This window comes from Grammomys surdaster, unplaced genomic scaffold (assembly GCF_004785775.1).
Source record: "Grammomys surdaster isolate TR1022 unplaced genomic scaffold, NIH_TR_1.0 279, whole genome shotgun sequence".
Taxonomy (NCBI): Eukaryota; Metazoa; Chordata; class Mammalia; order Rodentia; family Muridae; genus Grammomys; species Grammomys surdaster.
Window position 1 is genome coordinate 12,775,268 of NW_021604720.1, and position 18,992 is coordinate 12,794,259.

At 50.9% G+C, this 18,992-nt stretch overlaps 1 protein-coding gene across 1 annotated transcript in view; it reads right to left on the minus strand.

The window, feature by feature from the left end:
- Itpk1 (inositol-tetrakisphosphate 1-kinase) overlaps positions 1-18,992 on the minus strand; it is an 84,147-nt gene that overhangs the window by 22,904 nt on the left and 42,251 nt on the right. Inside the window, exon 3 of the mRNA XM_028777268.1 lies at positions 16,280-16,397. Coding sequence (XP_028633101.1) covers positions 16,280-16,397 — 118 coding nt within the window. The remainder of the gene's footprint in view (positions 1-16,279; positions 16,398-18,992) is intronic.

An 18,992-nucleotide genomic window follows, 5' to 3' on the forward strand; every position in this document is an offset into this window, starting at 1 on the left:
CAGGCCCTCCTTCCACAGTTGTCTATGGAGGGAGGATTCAGACTGTACAAGAGGCTTTGTGTTGCAGAGTGCAGACGCGGCAGCCAGGGGGTGTGATGCTCACACCTGAATAACCTGGAGGAGTCTGCAGAGAGCAGTAGCCTTAAGGTATGAGGTGCCCGGCCTGGCAGCAGTCCAGTCACACCTCTGGCCCAGGGCTTGGCCCACCCTCCTCTTTCAGGAAGACCCAAGCTGCTGGGCTCCTACAAGGCCATGTCCTGTAGAAGTGACCAGACTTCCTCACCAGACCTTTCATGCTGGACCTGAGTCAGCATGACCTGAGTTCTGCTTCTGAGATCTCAGCATCTTTCCTGCTGTGGTTCACTCTGGCTTTGACACTGCGCCTCGGATTAGGCAACATCTCAATACCCCTTGTTCTGTGCCAGACACAGTTCCACAGTCACTCACCCTCACATTGCCCCCCCTAAGGAAGCATCCCCGTCACCCAATTTACAAATGGGGGAAACAGCAAGAGAGGTGAGGCTCTCTGCATGGAGCTCTACTGTGGGCAAGCTGTGCAGTGAGGGGGTCGCACTAAGCATCTTGACTCAGGACTCTGTGCTTCTCACCACAACCGCCCTGGAAGCGGTATCCGTGAGGAGAGTGGCTGACTTGGACACTCACAACTGGACAAAATGCAGAGAGTAAGTGTCAGTGGAGTGCTCAGTTACAAATGGGACACTGATGTCACCCCCAGACCACTGCGGAAGAACAAGGAGGAAGGCTGTCAAAGCCAGAGTTTGGGAGAACTGAGCTAAGTAGTGTCTTCTGGACATGACAGACCGCTGCACGCATGGACTCGACGCAGCTGTGGGTGCCCAAACAAGACCTGCGTGAGATCAGGCCAGTCAACACACAAGACTGGAGGAGCGTTGGGCTCACAAGAAGCAGCCCCTAACGAAGGAGCTACCAGCAGCAGACAGCTTCTTGGGGGAGGAAATACCAGGGGTGGCCAAGAGTTGGCCAACACGTCAGTGGACTGACCCCATACTCATGAGTGTATACGCAGCAAAAATGGAACGCTGAGTTATTTTAAAAGAGAGAGGTGGTGACATGAAGCTGGGGTGGGACAGGTAGATGGGGGTGGGTCTGCAGGCAGTCAAGGGAGGGGTAGAGGATGAATATGATCAAAATGTATTGTAAGAAATCTCAAATAATTATAGAATTATTATTATTTTTTTAAAAGAAGTATCCATTGAGAGGTCAATCCAGGATGTCCTGAACAGCATGATCTCCACTCTATTGAAAGCCCAAGACAGTTGCTTCAGCAGGCATGCGTGCGTGTGCATGCGTGTGTGCGTGAACCACCAAGGCAACTCTTCCCATCCCAGAACTCCTCACCAGTCCAGACCCCCAGGCTGTATCACCTATAGTTACCCACAGTCCAAAACACGAAAGTGTAAATGAAATTCCAAAGGGGAACAATTTGCACGGTTTAAATTATGTGGTCTGCTGAGGCACTGGAGTTTCTGGCTATCCACTGCATCGGGGTCTGAACCTGAGCTATCCCTGTGCCCAGCACCCCTGCTGCACAAAGTCAGGGGCTTACTGGATTATCCCACCAGCTGTCATGTCCAAAACATTTTTCTTACTTAAAACAGGTCCAAAGTGGAAGATCGGGGATACTTTGGGGGTGAGCTGGTATACACCTAGCTGTCTTTGGGATCTAAGGCAGGAAGACCGGGGGAAAAGAAGGGTGGTAGGTGTTTGACATGACTCAGTGGGTAAGTCGTCTTGCCAGCAAGCCTGACTCCCACAAGCTGTCTTCTGATCTCCATATATGTCATGGCATGTATATGCCCCCTACATACATATACCATGTGTGTGTGCCCCCTACACACATACACCCATACCCATGCAATATTTTAAAAGGGGAAATGGCTATTAGATTGTACTCTGTTGTCACAATGGTTCTAATCGCTATATAATTGTGATTGATCCATTATAATTTATAATACACATTTTATACATATTTATAATTATGTATAATTTATATACATAATTTATACATAATTTATAAATTAAATTTTTGTGGTACTGAGGATTGAACCTGGAGACTCACAAAATGACTCTGCCACTGAGCCATATATCCCCAGTCCCGTATGTTAGCATTCACTGTAGGTAAGTGTGACTAGAGGAAACCACAGTAAACACAGCATCCAGTAGTGTCTGAGGTTTCAACCACCTCCTGGGGTATTAGAATGCATCTTCCATGGATCAGGAGTGGGGTGCTGGATGAGACAACAGAAGCTGAAAACCACACCATCATCTCCCCAAATGTTTATAAAAGCATTTGAGGTGCTAGAAAAACGGTCTGGGAAAGGGCACAGACTGCCCTTGAGCAGGGCCAGGGTTCAGTTCCCGGTAGTAGCTCACAATCATTTACGACTCCAGTGCTAGATGATCCAATGCCTCTTCTGACCTTCACAGGCACCAGGCAAAATGCTCACACACATTTAAAAAAAAAAAAAAAAGAAAAGCTTAAAAAAATGATTTGATAAAACCCAACAGTCTTCATGGTAAAAATATCAATGAGCGAGATACAGAAGGGGTTTCTTTAACTCCCTTTGAGCCTGAGGTGAGAGCAGAAAAGGATGAGAGTCTGTCTCTTCCCAGCGGTGTTTGGGAAGAACATAGACATTTCCCGAGAACAGACAGCATCCAGGCCTGGACAGACCAGACCCTTGCCTTCCAACTCTCAAGTATGTAAGAGAGCCTAGCGAGTAAGGGGCCAAGAAAGAGGCACATGCCTGCCTACTCATGGTCTAGTTCATTTATACTAATTTGGAGATGGCTACCCACACCCTGAACTACAGACAGACCTCTGGCTGCCTGTCTTATGTCTAACCTTGGAGGGGACACTGGGACCTCAGACCCTGCTCTGGCTCCTGTCACCAGAGTCATTCTAGTATACCTGTGAAATCACAGTGGACTAGAAACCACTACTGTTCGAATTTTGGGTTCATCCACCACCAGCAAAAGGATAGCCTCTACTAAATTTGAGAGCCTGGGATACAGCAGCAGATAAAACAGCAGTGCCAGGTACAGAGGTCAGATACACAGATGAGGCCCAGAAGGAAACAAAGTACCCAAGGGGAGTGCTGAAGTGCCCATGAAGGTGGGCTGTGCATGTGACCAGCATGAGGGAGGGCTAGCTGGGATCAGTCCAGCAAGTGAACACAGAACCACCTTGCTGAGAGGGATGGAGGATGGGATGGGGCCTTGAAGCATCAGGGCAGGAGCTCTGGCTGGCCAGCAGCTCAGTTCCCACAGCTGTCTGTAGAAGGGAGGCTCCTGAAGCTCAGCCATGGGAAGTGCAGGGTGGCCTCACCAGTGGAGACAGGATAAAGGAATTTTGGGTAAGCCTGGGCTGGGAGCTGGAGAGGCTATTTCTGGCTCTTGGAGGAAGGGTACTGTTGTTGACTTATCTGTCATCTTATTTTTGGAAGGGAGTTGGGCTAAGAGGCTTTTTTTGGTTAGGTGGTGGGTTGTCTTCCTCTGAGGGCTGAAACATCAGCCCCTGAGAAACTCCGAGCGTCCCAGCCTCCCACTCTTGTACTTCACAACAGACAGCATGAGGCAGGGATCTCGCACAGGAATGCCCGCCGGCATCCAGGCCACACGCAGTGTCCTGCAGTTGCAGGTGACCACAGAGTGGGGCAGGCACAGAGCAGGAGCTGAACTGCTCACCAGCCGGACCCTTTGCAAAGTGACCGAGTGAGCCAAGCTGGGGTGTTAGGAGCGTGGCCTGCAGCCAAGGCCCAGCCGAGGAGACACATGGAGGAGCAGGCACGTTCTGAGTCATGGCCGTTCACTGTCCACGTCCGGCGCTCGCTGCCTTTCTTTCCTCAGTCTGTTTCTGTTCTCAGCTTCACCGTTTATTTGTTAATAGACGAATTTCCACTTTCCTCCTCTGCTTTTACAGAACACTGGTGCCCATTCCAGTCTCTGTGACCTTGTTATCCCCAGCTGCTTGACCACTGAAATTTCACACACACCCCCCAACATGGTGACTGTTCTCCACCACAGCCAGCTTCAAGGGCATCTCTCCTACACGTATGCAGCTCTTACTTATAATGAGTCGCTTCCACAGGTTGAGTTCCCAGGAGTGAGTGAGGTTTGAGGGAGGGTCCAAAGGAATGGTCATTTCTCTGGTTCTGCTACACTGTGTCCCCAAGGGATGGAAGTACTACACCATAGCACCAACAATGAATGACCATGTTTCCCGCCCCTGGTTGGCCCCCCTCTTCGGGCAGTATTGTTATGAAAGGAAAGGGTGAGGAGTGTGGTGAGGAAACCCATCCCTCTCTATCACCAGGCCTGACACAGGATAAGGCTGGGACAGAAACCTCCAGCATGGCGGACCACTAAGCAAAGCCCTGGACTTGTGCTGGGACTGGTCAGGTAGCCTTCTGGAGCTTGGGTCCCGCTCAGTTGTCTGGAGTGACAATAAGCCAGCCCTGTACATGTTCAGGAGCTACAGCCTAGCTGGAGGAAAGGGGAGTGTGCTCTGCATGACGTGGAAGATATGAAGCTAACACCCTGGGGCAGCAGGCAGAGCCTGGTGGTCTGTCCTCATCTTCCCCCAGGTTCCCAGGCAGGAGGTCAGGCCAGGAGAGAGCCAGCAGTTCCTATTCCCAGTGACTAGAACTCCCAGCCTACTCCAAGGAGAGAAGGGCTGCCAAGGTACAGCAGCTCAGGCTAGAACTCCCTGTTCAGGCTGTCACTTCTCATTATACCCTGGACAGACCAGGGAGGGCTCCACAGGAGGCCACATGTGACCAAGCCTAGTGACTATGCAGGTTCTGGTTTATACAAATCCTTCAGGCTCAGTCGGAGTGGGGTAACTCCCCAGACTTCCCAGAGCTTGGGTTTCACAGAGTTCAGCACAACAGGCCATGACTGTGGCTGTACCCAAGAAGGTCGGCAAGCACACAAATGTCACACCAGACTACATTCCCACCTTCCTTGCTCTGAGGAAGGAATGAACAGGAAAAGTAGGTTCCCACAAGCTCTGCTGGGTGACAGCCAGGGCTTGTCAGAACTGGGTGCAGCTTTGCCATCTCTTTCTCCCAGGATCCCTGAAGTATGGAAGGAAATGGTTTCATTGAAAAGGGGTGATGAGAGAGAAGTCTACAGTGTTGCTGGCACAGGAAAGTGAGGCACAGGATCAAGGGTCTCACTGAATCCTCAGAAAACAAGCACTCACAGAGAACCAGGTCTTAGGTCCTCCTTGCTGTATGTGTTGGGCCCTAGGGACCCCTTCCTGGCCTGGGGAACTCTTAGTTGTCACTCAGGCCACTTCTCTTGCCTGGATGGCCTTGCTGCGCATCCTTCTGTTCACATGGAAGAGAAAGAACCCTACTGTTGCGCTTGGCCTTATTCACCCATTTTACCACAATGACGCAGAGCCCTGTCCGACTTGGCTAGGCTCCAACAGGTCGGAGGAGGACCCAGGCCACCCAGGTCTGCACCCCAGTTCCACCCCTCTTTCACAGCTCATTTGAAACTTTACTTCTCTGTGCCTCAGTTTCCCTACAATGAGGTCAAGACAAAAATAGTACCCGCTCCCCTCCCCAGCTGTGGAGAGGACACATTTAAATGCTGAAAGAATTTAAATGACGAAAGGGACACAGATTCTTGTCACCTTTGCTTTAACCCCTTTCTGTTTGGTAAGATAAACCGTTAAAGGTGTGGAGTCTATTCTACTGCCTGGCTTGGAGGGCCTGCTGCCTCAGCGGGAGCTGAAGAGGTACCCGGGTTCAAGTTCTGATAAGAACATACCAAGAACTGGTTGTAGTGCCATTATCTTGTGCTGTGTGTTTAGGGTGTGTGTGTGTTGTACATACATTGCTGGGGGCAATCACTGTGCCTTCCCCAATCACTTTCCACCTTTTTTTTTTTTTTTTTTTTTTGAGACAGGGTCTCTCTTGGAAGCTGAAACTCACCAATTCAATCAGACTGACTTGCCAGCAGGCTCCAAGGATCCATCTGTCTCTATTTCCTGCCCCTAGTACTAGAGTTAAGGCTGCACACTGCTGTGTCTGCTTTGATGTGGGTGCTAGAGGTTTGAACTTGGGGCCCCAGGCCTATGGAGCACACTGAGCCACCTCTCCAGTCCTGGCTGTTCTGTCCCTGTCAGCCCAGGCTGCTGCCAGTTAGGTCAGCCATCGGTGGGATTGACCCGGGAGTCAGTCATGTTGGAGACGCTCAGCAGAATGGATCAAATGCGGACTACGCACCACAGTGCGGGACAGGGCCCAAGCTCAGCACTGACATCTTTGTAGCTCAGGGCCAGGAGAGTGTGGAAAAGAAGCCATCTCTGGGAAGAAGATCCCCCAAAGGAAAATGTGACAGTGGTGACGAGCATTGCTTGAGGCCCCAGACCCAGCCCTGTCACTGCCACCTGTGCCTCCAGTCAGGTCACCACACTTGTCTCTTATCTGGACTTCCTCATCTGTAAGATGGGACAATTATGCCACCCACCTCTTGGGCTGCTGAAGGAACATAGGAGGCTACACTCAAGCAGGGCATTTGGAAAAGTTCAAGGCAAGCTAGCCCTGTTCCAATGTGATAGCACCCTCTAGAGGGCACCTGGAGTAGTATCCCAGCCTCAACTCACTCGCAAGGTGTCGTCCGTCACCTAGGCCTGCTTTCCTAGGACATCGGACAAGGCAACCACGGTGGTCTCAGCACTGGGACTTCATCCCAGCTGCCCCTAGATATTCCTGGAATTCACAATCGGGAAACTGTTCCCTGAGCCTGTCACCCATAACCGTCTTCTTTTCCCCACAGCCTTCTACCCCATGCCTGCGGCTCCCTGGCATCTTCTCAGCTCACTTCTCATGCTCTCCCAACACTGAAGTGGCTCACACTAAAGGGCTATGCCCAGTTCCTGAAGCTCACGTGAAAGCCTCAATCCTCTCAGCTCGGGCTGTAGAAGAGAGGGTCTCTTTAATGAGGTATCCAGGTAAAACAAGGTCATCAGAGTTGGCTCTGGTCCAAAAGAGCTGGTGTCCTGGTGAGAGACCTTCAGAGCTGAGCCTGGTGGCACAAGCCTACAATCCCAGCTACTCAGGGGGTTAAGGCAGACGGATCACAAGCTCAACAGACTCTGCCTGAAAACTTTAAGAGCGCATGCTACCTTCAGAACTATTTACTATACATGCAGTCACTGTAAGTCCTAAGAGGGCAACTGGCTGGGGTCATTTGGAGCCAGCTGGGGATGAAGGGAGCATTCCACAGTGGCCACAGCTGGTGTTCTGCTCCCTAGAGATTCGGATGCCCCGTGGCCTCCTGTCTATCACCCTCCCTACAGACAGCTATATCCCAGCGTGGCCCCCTGGCTACAGGTAAGGTATTGTGGAAGGATGTTACTGCAACTGGGGGAACAGGGCTAGAGTAAATAAGCATCCAGGTGTATGGCCCGAGGAAGCACACTAGAGTCAGTCTCGTGAGAGGTTTTCCTCCTGACCAGGCAGGCTGGTGACCTGTCTGTTTCCTGGAGCCAGGCAGCTATTCGCACCGGAATGTTCAGAGCCCAGGAGTGAAGGAGCCAGACACAGGCTGGGACAGGGCCAGACATTCCTGAACCCTGACCAGCTGCTGTCAACGTGGATTAGCTCAGTGGCAGCTGTCCCCACTGATTTACAGCCCCTCCAGACCCTAGCGGGGCTACCCTGACTCTCAGATTCAACTCCCAAGTTATAGCAGCCCTGTGTTTCCAAGACTTATAAAACATGACGCTTGGAGTGCTGTCTCCGCAGGATGTGTCCAGGAGGCAGAGATGCTAGCCTGGCCTCAGCACAAAGACAATGCTCATTTGCACTGGAGAAACTGTTTTTTAAAGCAGTATCCTCCATTCCAAGGGGATTCTAAATAGTCAATAAGAAAAAGAGTAACAACTTCTTTTTTTTTTCTAAACCCAAGAGAAGGGTAAGCTCTATGGATGATTCGTTTGAGCAGGAATACAAATGGCTGATGAGCACAGTAAGAGATGCTGGACCTGTCTCATCGCAGTGTTAAGATGAGGTGGTGTGGTCTCCCCCAGACAGGGCTGCTGTGCTTACACGTGAACTTCTCAAGGGTAATACAGCAAGACCTGCCAATGTGAGCATGCTTGGAATCTTCAAGCAAGAAATCCCACCTCCAGGGTTGTAGGGGGGAATTTTGTACAGAAATATACAGAAACATAGTTTAAACAACTACAGCAACAAAGAAACAAAAAAACCCAACAACAACGAAACAAAAAAACCCCACAAATCCAAACAAAATTGAGTAACACTTTGCACCCAAATAATAAAAAAAAATGATGACTGGCTGACTCAAATATTGAATATGATATTGTTATCAAAAAAAGGCAGGGCCACTCCCCCTTGTTCTTGTCCCTGACTCAGACACAGGGCGACAGATATGAAATGGGTGCAGGTTGTAGCAGTATATGTGAGTATAACCCAACTTCTCATTTTTAAAAATGTATGTAGATTCCACACATCCCTTTAAAGTATGTGAAGACGCCAGAAGGAAGATTAGTAGCTGATTTTGAAGACCTGAGTCAGATAAGGCTGGAGAGGTGGCTCAATGGTTAAGAGAACTGGCTGCTCTTCTAGAGGACTCAGGTTCGATTCCCAGCACCCACATGTCAGTTTGTAACCATCTGTAACTCCAGTTCTAGGAGACAGAACGCCATCTACTGGCTTCCATGGGTACTGCATGCATGTGGTGGACAGACTCACATGCAGGCCAAACACCCCCACACATAATATAAACAAACTGATTAAAACCCATTTAAGTCAGCCTGGAATTTAAGTGTATTGGGTAGAGCAGGTCTTTTGCTAGAAGCTCCATAAAGTGGCAGGTGTGTTTTGGGGGGTAGGGGGTGGGAGTGGTTACACAATTCCACAGCTAACTAGACAGAAAAGAGTATGAATGGCTATAATTTTATTGATTCCTGGGTACTTTTTTTTCTGTTTTCCATCTATAAAATTGAGATGCATCTCATAGCCGGTGGTGGCTATGAGATAGTGGTGGTGCACGCCTTTAACCCCAGCACTTGGGAGGCAGAGGCAGGTGGATTTCTGAGTTCAAGGCCAGCCTGGTCTACAGAGTGAGTTCCAGGACAGTCAGGGCTACATAGAGAAACCCTCGAAAAAACAAAAAAAAAAAAAAAAGGAGAGAGAGAGATGCATCTCATAGTAGGGGCATGTCACAATGCACTTGTCACTTACTGGGATATGAAGTACCAGCATATCTTATGATTTGTAAAACCCACACCACCATAGACTGAAAATGTACATTCCTGTACCTGTCAAGGCTCTGAGAGTGCCTCAGCAAAGAAAACCCACAAGCCAACAAATCTGACACTTTCCCCTTTCCTCTGCTGGGGCTCCACAGGGAACCAAGTACATTAGAGGGGTGCAGCGCTGGAATCTGAGGAGACAACTTGGCAGGTTTCACAGCAGCAAATGCAGTTGTCAAGAGCCCTGCTAAGGTGCTGAACACTCGAAAGGCCAGGCTGGGCCGTGAGGGATGGGGAGACTGTACCTTCATCATCATGCAAATGACCTGCTGCCTTCAGCGGCCCTGAATTCTTCACCACCTCCATCGTCCTTAACCAAAACTTTAAAAGGATTTCTTTTCTGGCTAGGCTGTCAGGATTCGTATTTAAAAATCTTTCAACTCTGCTTTCTGTTCCCAAGCTCACTGTATGTCTGCTCCCTTCTCCTGTAGTGTCACAGCCCCCTAACACAGGGAACACAGAGGAGACACAACCAGCCTTTGGCTCCCGCTGGACCAAGGCTGCAGTGGGAGCTGCCGAGGCCGGAGACAGTAACCCTCAGGTGGGCCTATAGGCCCGAAAAGGTTGGGCCTGAGGGGTGTTAGTGGCCAGCCTGGAGCTATGCTCCCAGGTGATCTGCCCACACTGTGCTCTGGCCTCAGGGCCGAAGTGCTGCTCTTTTAAAGTAAGCTACGGCTGTACTTGCAAAGAGCGATCAGGATTATGTTCTAATAAGCACGGACACCGAAGACCTTCTTTGGTCACGGTCACCTCCGATACATAAAAGGCACCCACTCCTGGGAACGCTGCCAGCTGGCAGGGCCCCATAATGGCAGGGACCTGAGAATCATTAGCCATAAGCACCAGAGCTTCCCACAGCACTATCCCTAAGAGCAACAGAGGTGGGAGGAGCATGCTGGGGCCATGGTACCCTGGGGGTTAGGAATAACGCAGACCAGGCAGGTCCTGTCCCAAACCTGCCTCTGGTCATCCTGGGACTCTTGAGTCATCCAGATCAATGTACTCAGGTGACTTCATTTCTAAAATGGGCAAACTTTCCTCACAGAGTCATCTTGGGAAGAGCCACCACCGTGTCAGGCATACAGTGACTGTCTGGAGCACAGCTCAGGTGGGTGAGGCTGAGTGGGTCATGCTAGCTCTTCTAGGACAAACAGCTGCACCCCAACCTACAATCCCCGTCTCATCTTTAGAGAGCCATTTGTCCAGAGCTCTAAGCAACACTGCTTTCTTTCCTCCCAGTGTCAAGATTACTCAGTTTCAATCCTGCTTCCAAACCCTCTCCAAGATGAACCATGATTAATTTCCCATTAAAACCACAGGCAGGGAAGATTGCTTGCACTGTGCACACCCCTTCCTAGGGAGGCCTGTGACTGAGACGGGCCATCTGGTCACCTCCGAAGATCTTGTGGGAGGTTACAAGAAAAGGAGGGCTGGAAAGCTAACCTCACCCTAAAGTCTTCAGAGCCCTAAAGAAGCCCTCTGGCCCTTGCCCTTAGACCCTTCAAATATGTTATCCCTGTGGACAAGGACACAAACACAGGCCATCCAGTGACATTCGGATGCCTCTCACATCTGGCTTCAGTCAATTTGGGAACCGGCTAGAACCAAACCTATAATTGCCCAGTCTGGCACAGAAGAACCAAGCCTTGACTTTAGGGCTTGTGTCTCTGGACCCCAGCCTCGTGAAGCACAGTGGGTTGTCCCTGTGAGAACTGGCCTTCAAATGCATGCACAGCAAATTACGGTTTGTCGTGATGGCCTCCTCCCTACCTCTACAACCCCTGCACCAGGCAATGTTATGTTTCTGGAAGCTTCCACGTCTAGTCTAAACTAGGATGAGGCTCAGGGTTGCCTGTGCCTCTGCCCGAGGGGTGGGAATGGTGGTAAATACAGGCACAGGTACAGGCATGTCATCGAGTGGCTATCTTCAAGAAGCAGTTATATGAATGAGTCCTGACCAGGTACTGGGTGTGTCACACTGAAACCTCCTAGCCTCCTGCTCTTATGCTGCAGCTTTGAGGGAACTGCTGTTGGGATCAGGGACAAAGAGCATATCCTACACCAGCCAGAAGCCCTTCCAAATGCCATTCTTATGGGAAAGGCAGATTTCCAAAGGAGGAGCTCGCATTTCTGGTATGACCCGAGAAATGACTAACTAGTGTTCCCTCACATCCATGGCCCTTCTTCCCAGTGCTGACTTCTAGGTTTCAGCTGGGCGAATAGCTACACAGAAGAAGGGTTTATTTCCCAAGTCCTTGCAGCTCAGCATCTGGCCACTGGGGGGGAACATCTTGCAGCTCCCAGAACCTAAAGGGTCAGCCACCACTGTGGAGCAGGAGGGCCATGCTACTAGAGAATGAGGGTCTGAAAGCCACCTGGGTGCTCACCGTTACACGGCAAAGCTGCAAGGCCATCCGTCCTCTGGGCTTCTACACAGGTCAAGGGAAAGCCCTGTTTTGCTTTGCTCTCATAACAACTTACACGCTGAGAGTCTGTGGCTGGCTGGTGTGAAGCAGAGAACGGGGCCTGCTTCCCTCCTGGCCCTGGAGGACACAAGATCTCAGAATGTGGTGCTGAGACCATGCAAAGGTGCTCGGGTGCTCTGACTGCTGAGCCTGGGGCTCCAGGCCACAGGCTTCCCTGTCATTAATACTAAAGGGGGATGGTTCCCTTAGAGGATGCCATGCCTGGAGAAGGCAGCCACATAGGCATGGATACTGGCCCACATGGCATGCTATTCCTGGGGTCCCTTCCCCATGGGCCACAGCTATCTTCATTCTCTAGTCCAGAGAAGCCAAGTGCCTCTGCAGTAGCCTCTCCCAGCTCTGGCTTCCTGATGGCTGGGTTCTCAGGGGGTTGTGGGGTACCTCAGCCTCTGGGTCCTGGCAGCGTAGGAAAGGCTCACCAAGCCCCTTCTCTCTACACAAAAGCCCTGTCACTTGGATTGCTATAATTATCTGAGGGAATTTCAGGGGTAATTATCGTGGTTCACAGTATGCCTAGAAAGGGCTGTGTGCCTCTGAGGAGAAGCAGGGCTTGAGGCACAGGCATAAGAGTTCTTCACTTCCCAGGAAGGGCCCCTTGCACCTGTAGAGGGGCTGGCAGGCAGATAGCAGGGAGCCCACCAGGGGCACTGCCATGGAACCGCCCCATTTGCAGGAAAGGACTCAGGAAGCTCTGGGTCCACTGCCCTCCTGGAAGAATACAAGCTGGCTTGGTTCAGACAATAAGGAAAATTCAGGGTGCAGCACTCACAAGCTCCCCCCACCCCCAACACTTCCTGCCGGCCCAGAACCAATCCTGCTTTAGGGAACAGTCAATGGCTCTTGCAAGCCCTGGCAGGCAAGGCCCTCCCTGCCTGGGAGGATGGACATAGCTCCCCCATTCTGTCCCTTTTAGAAGACAATGCCTGGGACTGTGGCTATGAATCAATCCAGCAGAACAGCTTCTGCCTGGCACCTTCCCTCGAGTAGCCCTGTCCCCAGCCTCCAGAGCCTGAGCTGGTGTGAGCCACTGTCAAAAGATCCACAACCTAGGTACTCCTTACAGGACACTGGTTCGGGGCTGCTTCCAGCCACATCTATACTGATCTGACAAGTGTGAATCTCAACTCACTCCCTCAAGCACTGAAACACTGTCTGTAAACAAAAACAAGTCTCCACCCTACTCTCTGGCCTGACATTCTCAAGGTCCTGCATAAGTGGCCACTTGGCAGCTTTCCTCAGTGCCCTCACCGCATTGGTCGTGGCAGGCCAGTCCACTGCATCCTCAGTCCTTGTCTATCCCATCTGCCCACCCAGGCAGGTCCTTTGCCAATGGCATCTAGGGAAGGAGCCCCTAGCAGGCATGGTGCCCTCCTACATTCCTCTGAATCTGAGTCACCTTGTGTCAGCACCATTCCAGAAGAGCTGTGGGACAGCTGTGACACAGTGGTTCTCAATGCTCCCCACGCTGCAACCCTTTAATACAGTGCCTCATGTTGTGGTGACCCCCAACCGTAAAATGTGTGTTGCTACTTCATAATGTTTGAATCATAATATAGGTATCTGTGTTTTCTAATGATCTTAGAAGACACCTGAGAAAGGGCTGGTCAACCCCCAAAGGAGTCATGACCTACAAGTTGAGAACCACTTCGGTAGTAAAACAAAGAATGGGCTTCCTGGGGTCCTAACAGCCTGCCTCAGAGCAGTTCTGGACAGATGACCTCACTGCTAGTCATACTAGCATGTCTGCCCACTGAAGCCCCACTCAGTAGAATAAACTGTCATTCACACAGAAGCTTAAGCTATTAGCCTGAGACCATCCCCTCCCATCTAAGATGGGGACATTAGCAATGGCTGCAAGAGAATCAGAAGTCCCCATGCCCCTTAGATGCCAAAAGGCTCAAGAAAGCAGAACACCATCCGTGGGCACGATAGGAAATGTCCCAGGTAGCACTCTTCTGTGCCCAAGAATAGCAGGGTCCACCTGGGGTTTGGCTACCCCAGTTACCTAACCACTGGGTCCCCTCTGGAACATGTCTCACACACCCTAGTCTTCACTATTGTAGGATCTGATTGTCCGAAACCACCAGCAGCGAGCGGGCTCCCTAACTCCAGTGTGGGCTGAGGCTGACTCACCGCTGCAACCCTGCTCCTTGATTATGAGGTGCATGCTCACACCAGGCCTGAGCTGCCCCTGAAATGTGTGTAAGAGCCCTGCCTTCCCGCTCCTAAGTCTTCAACAAGCTCCAAGACCTAATAAAGATGCTGTCAGGACCCTGCAGTTGTAGCAAGGACAGCCTGAAGCTTCTATTTCAGAGGACCCAGTGGCCCAAACAGTGGGCCATGTTTCTACAGATGAGATCCCCACTATTCTAACTGGTGAGAGTGAGCCACATTACCCGTGTCTACCATATACCCAGGAAGAATTAGGTGACAGGTCCAAGATCACACGGGCAGCTGGAGCCAGATTCCAATCCAATCTCGACCTGTCTGCCTCCACTGTTTACAAGGTGGCACCTTCCATAGACCCACACCCAAGGCTGTCACTTCTCATGGGCAGGCCTAGAACATCAAATGAGGTATGGGCGTGCCTGCCATCTTCTTCCAGCAGATGGCCCCTCTCTCATATTTTATACTACTTGTCTTTTATGTCATCAGTGTCAAAAAAAAAAATTACCCTTCTCTCATCTGGAGTTTTGGAACCATCTCAGAAAGCAAATCAAACCATTCAGACCCAAAGAAGAAGGTTGCTGGTTACCTGCCATGTTGTGCTCTCCCACACATATGTAAGGAGGCATCGCTCTCAGACACCATGATAACTAGTAAGATCAGGCACCCTAGACCCCTCCATGACAGGCCTAGCCCAGTTCTTCCCCAGGAAGAGCTGTCTATTCCTTAGAGAGAATGGAGGGCTCGCCAACACTCCAGGCAGGAACTTGGATGCACTGCCCGCCCATGGTCACGGTTTTAAAAGGGAAGCTTAGGGGCGAGAAGCTGAAGGGCCAGAGCTGGAGAGCCACTGGGACACCACGGTGTCTGCTACTTCTTAGAATGCTACTGTGGTTTGAATACCGTGTGTGTTTCCTCCAAATGTCTGTGTGACTGGAGGTTCCTAAGGCTATCGTGTAAATGAGTGAACTGCTTAAGGGGTGGAGGGCGGCAGCAGAAGGTTGTGTGTGTGTGTGTGTGTGTGTGTGTGTGTGTGTGTGTGGTGTTGGTTCCTAACATCACTGGGACTCCCTGGTAGTTTTCACAAGGTGAGGGAGGTTCTCCTTGGTTCACCACTCAAGATGTGACCATTTGCTTGTTTCCGTTTCCGCTCCCGCCAGTGTCACACACCATGATGTAATACAGTCACAGGACAGCTCTACACTGTCCTGCTTGTACTCTAGCCTTCGAAACTACGAGATAATGAAACCTTCCCTTTATACACACAGCTGAGCTCAGGTATTTCATCATGGTAACAAAACGCTGACTAATAACGGCCCCAAGACTCATCTGTAAAATGGACAGGTTTGCTGCGCTCAGCAAACAGTGCTGAAAGACAGACCGTAAGAGGCTTAAGGCCAAGCACATGGTGCTTACCCAATAAATGGACACTCCCATATCCCGATCCCCTCTTTCTAGACTAGCTCTGGTCCTGTCCACCACAATGTGCTTACTGATTCCACCCCCACAGCAAAGGAGCATCCAGGTTGGAGTTCGAGGCAGCTTAGGCCACAAACAGTCTATATGGTAGGCAGGCAGGGAGAAACTCTCAGCAGCCCCTGGGCCAAGGCAAAGAAAAAAATTGTTGCTTAAAATGAAAATAAAAAGGCTCGGCAGGGAACAAGGGGCAGAAAAGACTAGGCCATTACTGCTCGTGAGAATCTTTCTAGAATGCCCGTCTCACAGAAAACATACACCTTGAAAGGGCAGTCTGCACTTCTCTGGGGCCGATCAGGTGGGATAGAGGTAAATTCTCTGGATGAGAGCCAGCAGCTGGCAGAAGCTCCACAGTGAGGAGGAACAGCACGTACGCCATGATGGCCAGCAGCAGCACTGCGCATCTCTCGGCATTTGATTAAAGGCCCCTGATTTCCTATTGTCTCCTCTGCCCTGTTATATAACTCTGCTTAAAAGCCACACGAGCGATTCCGCACACACACACTTCTTCTCCCTAACCACAGCGTTATCAGGACACCTCATCTCCCCACAGGGTTCAGCACAGCAAAACCCTACGCAGCAGCAGCCGCCAGAACAGCCCTCCCCGAGAGCATCCTGTGGCTTCTATCTCTTAACCTTAATTGCAAAGGAGAACATAGGTCCTTCCCTACCTATGATGGTCACCCCTTAAACTCAATTCTTCCCTGTGTCAAAGTGCTTAACGAGACAAGAGTCCCTGCCCTTCCTTGAACAGTGACAACCTGTGACCACAGAGGTGGACCACCCGGCAGAAGGCTGGGTCACGTGTCCATACCTTTCATGTAGGCCTCGATCTTGCGGATAAGCTCGTAGGACTTGGAGCGGTCTAACAGGGTCCTGATGGCGGGGAGGGGATCCAGGACGATGGTCTCAGGGTGAGCATCAATGTACTCCTGAAAGAAAAGCCGGCTTGTGGTTACAGGAGGCTGACGCTGTGACAGGGCATCGATACGACTGTAATACTCAGGATCCCCCGAGCATCTGCCCCTCTCTCGTCTTTTCCCCATTACAGAACTTTGGTTAAACTAAAATAAAGGCCAAGCAGACGTGTGCCCAATCAGAGGCAGGCTTAGGGTCCTTGCTGGGATGCTGAGACAAAGGGGTTAGAGAACTTCTCTATGAGCGTTCCTACAGAGAAGCTCATGAAGAAGAAGCAAAGACCAGGTATCTGTGAGTAGCCACAGTGGGAAACCAAGGAAGGTACGCCTAAGGCCTGAGCTGAGCTCAGAACAGAAGAGCAGTCAGGTTCTGATGAGGCCATTCGGCCCTGGGGCAAAAGCTCCGTCTGAACACACCATCTGCCCAGTATGCTCCATCAGGGTGCCGGTCCAGCTTCTGGCACCAATGGGAAGGGTTCCACAGCAGAGCAGGGAAGAGTGGGATGAAATGATGCGTGGTTCATGGAAAATTCATAAGAACGCAGGATGAGCTGGGTGGTGGCAGGGCACACGCCTCTAATCCTATCCCAACACTCAGGAGGCAGGGGCAGGTAGATCTCTGAGTTTGGGGCCAACCTGGTCTACAAATTGAAAAAAAAAAGAAAGAAAGAAAGAAAGAAAGAAAGAAAGAAAGAAAGAAAGAAAGAAAGAAAGAAAGAGAAGAAAAGGAAAGACGAATGTGTAAAGAGCAGAACTGTGCCACTTACTATGGCCATGTCACTTGGCTCAACCTTGTCAGAGATGTGTCAGTCAGAAGAACTTCCCCTTCAATATCTAACAGTTTCCAGATGGACTCTACAGAATCCCAAGGAAAACTGGGAGTGGGGTGGGGGTGGAGTTAGCCTTTGAGGAGTCTGGCATCATCCTGGGAAGGAACGGTAACTCACATAGGAGACAAGTTGGTATAAGACAACTCAATACATTGAAGTCAGAGCGGCTAGGGAAATGCCTCAGCCGGTAAAGTGTTTGCTCTGCAAGCATGAGGACCTGAGTTTAATCCCAGATCCCAGGTAAAAGTGGAGCACAGTCTCACAAGCTTGCAATTTCAGCACTAGGGTAAAGGAGCCCGGTAGATCCCTAGGGCTTGCTGGTCACTTAGCCTACCCTACCTTGGCAAGTTGCAGGCGGGTACAAACATCTCAAAAAACAAGAACGGTTTTTAAAGGAACAGCACTTGAAGGTTTTCTAGCTCCCACACACATGCGCACATACATGTATGCGTGCACACCCACTTGTACAGAGGCACAACATATACACACGCATATACACCCACCAAGAGACAAAAAAAAGCCACTCTGTTGTGACTGCAGGAGCCTCAGGCACCTTGGTGAGTCACAGCAACTTGCTAGCATATGGAAATGAGACTCTTCTCTGGCTTTTCAAATTTATGATTTGGAGGAAGATGATGAAGAAACAAGGGAGGGTTTCAGCAAACAGGCTGGGCTTGAGGGAGCTCCGCCCCCACTGTGGTGGGCTGGGCTTGAGGGAGCTCCACCCCCACTGTGGTGGGCTGGGCTTGAGGGAGCTCCGCCCCCACTGTGGTGGGCTGAGCTTGAGGGAGCTCCACCCCCACTGTGGTAGGCTGGCCTTGAGGGAGCTCCGCTCTCACTGTGGTGGGCTGGCCTTGAGGGAGCTCCGCCCCCACTGTGGTGGGCTGGGCTTGAGGGAGCTCTGCCCCCACTGTGGTGGGCTGAACCGAGTCCCCAGACTCGGCAAGCCCTAACCCTCCAGCACATGTGAATGCGGATTTACTTGGGAAAGGGGGTTTTAGCCTTTATCAAGTCAGGATTCAGTTACAATGAGTATGGGTGGGTGTGGGCAGATCCTCCCTGGCCTCCTGGTGGAACTAGGCCTGCTGATACCTTGATTTTAGAAGTTTGAAAGCTGAGACTGCAAATTTGCTGTCAAGCTACCAGGCCTTGGTCAAGACAGCTCTGGCAGACTATCACACAAGTCTCTATGTGCTGCTGCCTTTGACCCAGCCCCACCCTGGTCCACATGCCAGGCTGAGGTCAGCAAAGGTCAGAGGGGAAACACCACAATGCTGCCTCTTTGGTAAGCTTTATCAACCCAAAGAAAGAGCCATTGAGATTTTTTTTTTTTTAGAGAATCTATTTTTGTCCCTAGTATCACTTTGAGAGCATTTGAGGCAAAGTCAGAAACACACCCAGTCTGTCTGAAACTGTCCTCCCCATGAACTCGGTCCTGTAGGGCCTCCTGTCTATCCTTTCCTCTGAATGTTTAAATCTCTGTCTCTCCCTTGGAAGTGGCTGGGTGCCACCTTGGGAGGCCTCTATGTTGGCACCAACTCTAGTAGATTCCAGTTACCTGCTCACTCCTGAGAACCCGTTGTCCCATTGGCTGCTTATACAGCTACTATGCAGGTCTGTGGAGAACGGCCATTAGGTCACACAGTTGTGCCCACTGCCATCATTTCAGCTTTTCTGAGAGCTGCTCCTGAGCCCTGCTTCTCCTATGGGCAAGCATCCCCGCTGGCCTTTCCTGCATCAAAGCACGCTGACACACAAGCCCACGACTCACCAGCTCCCC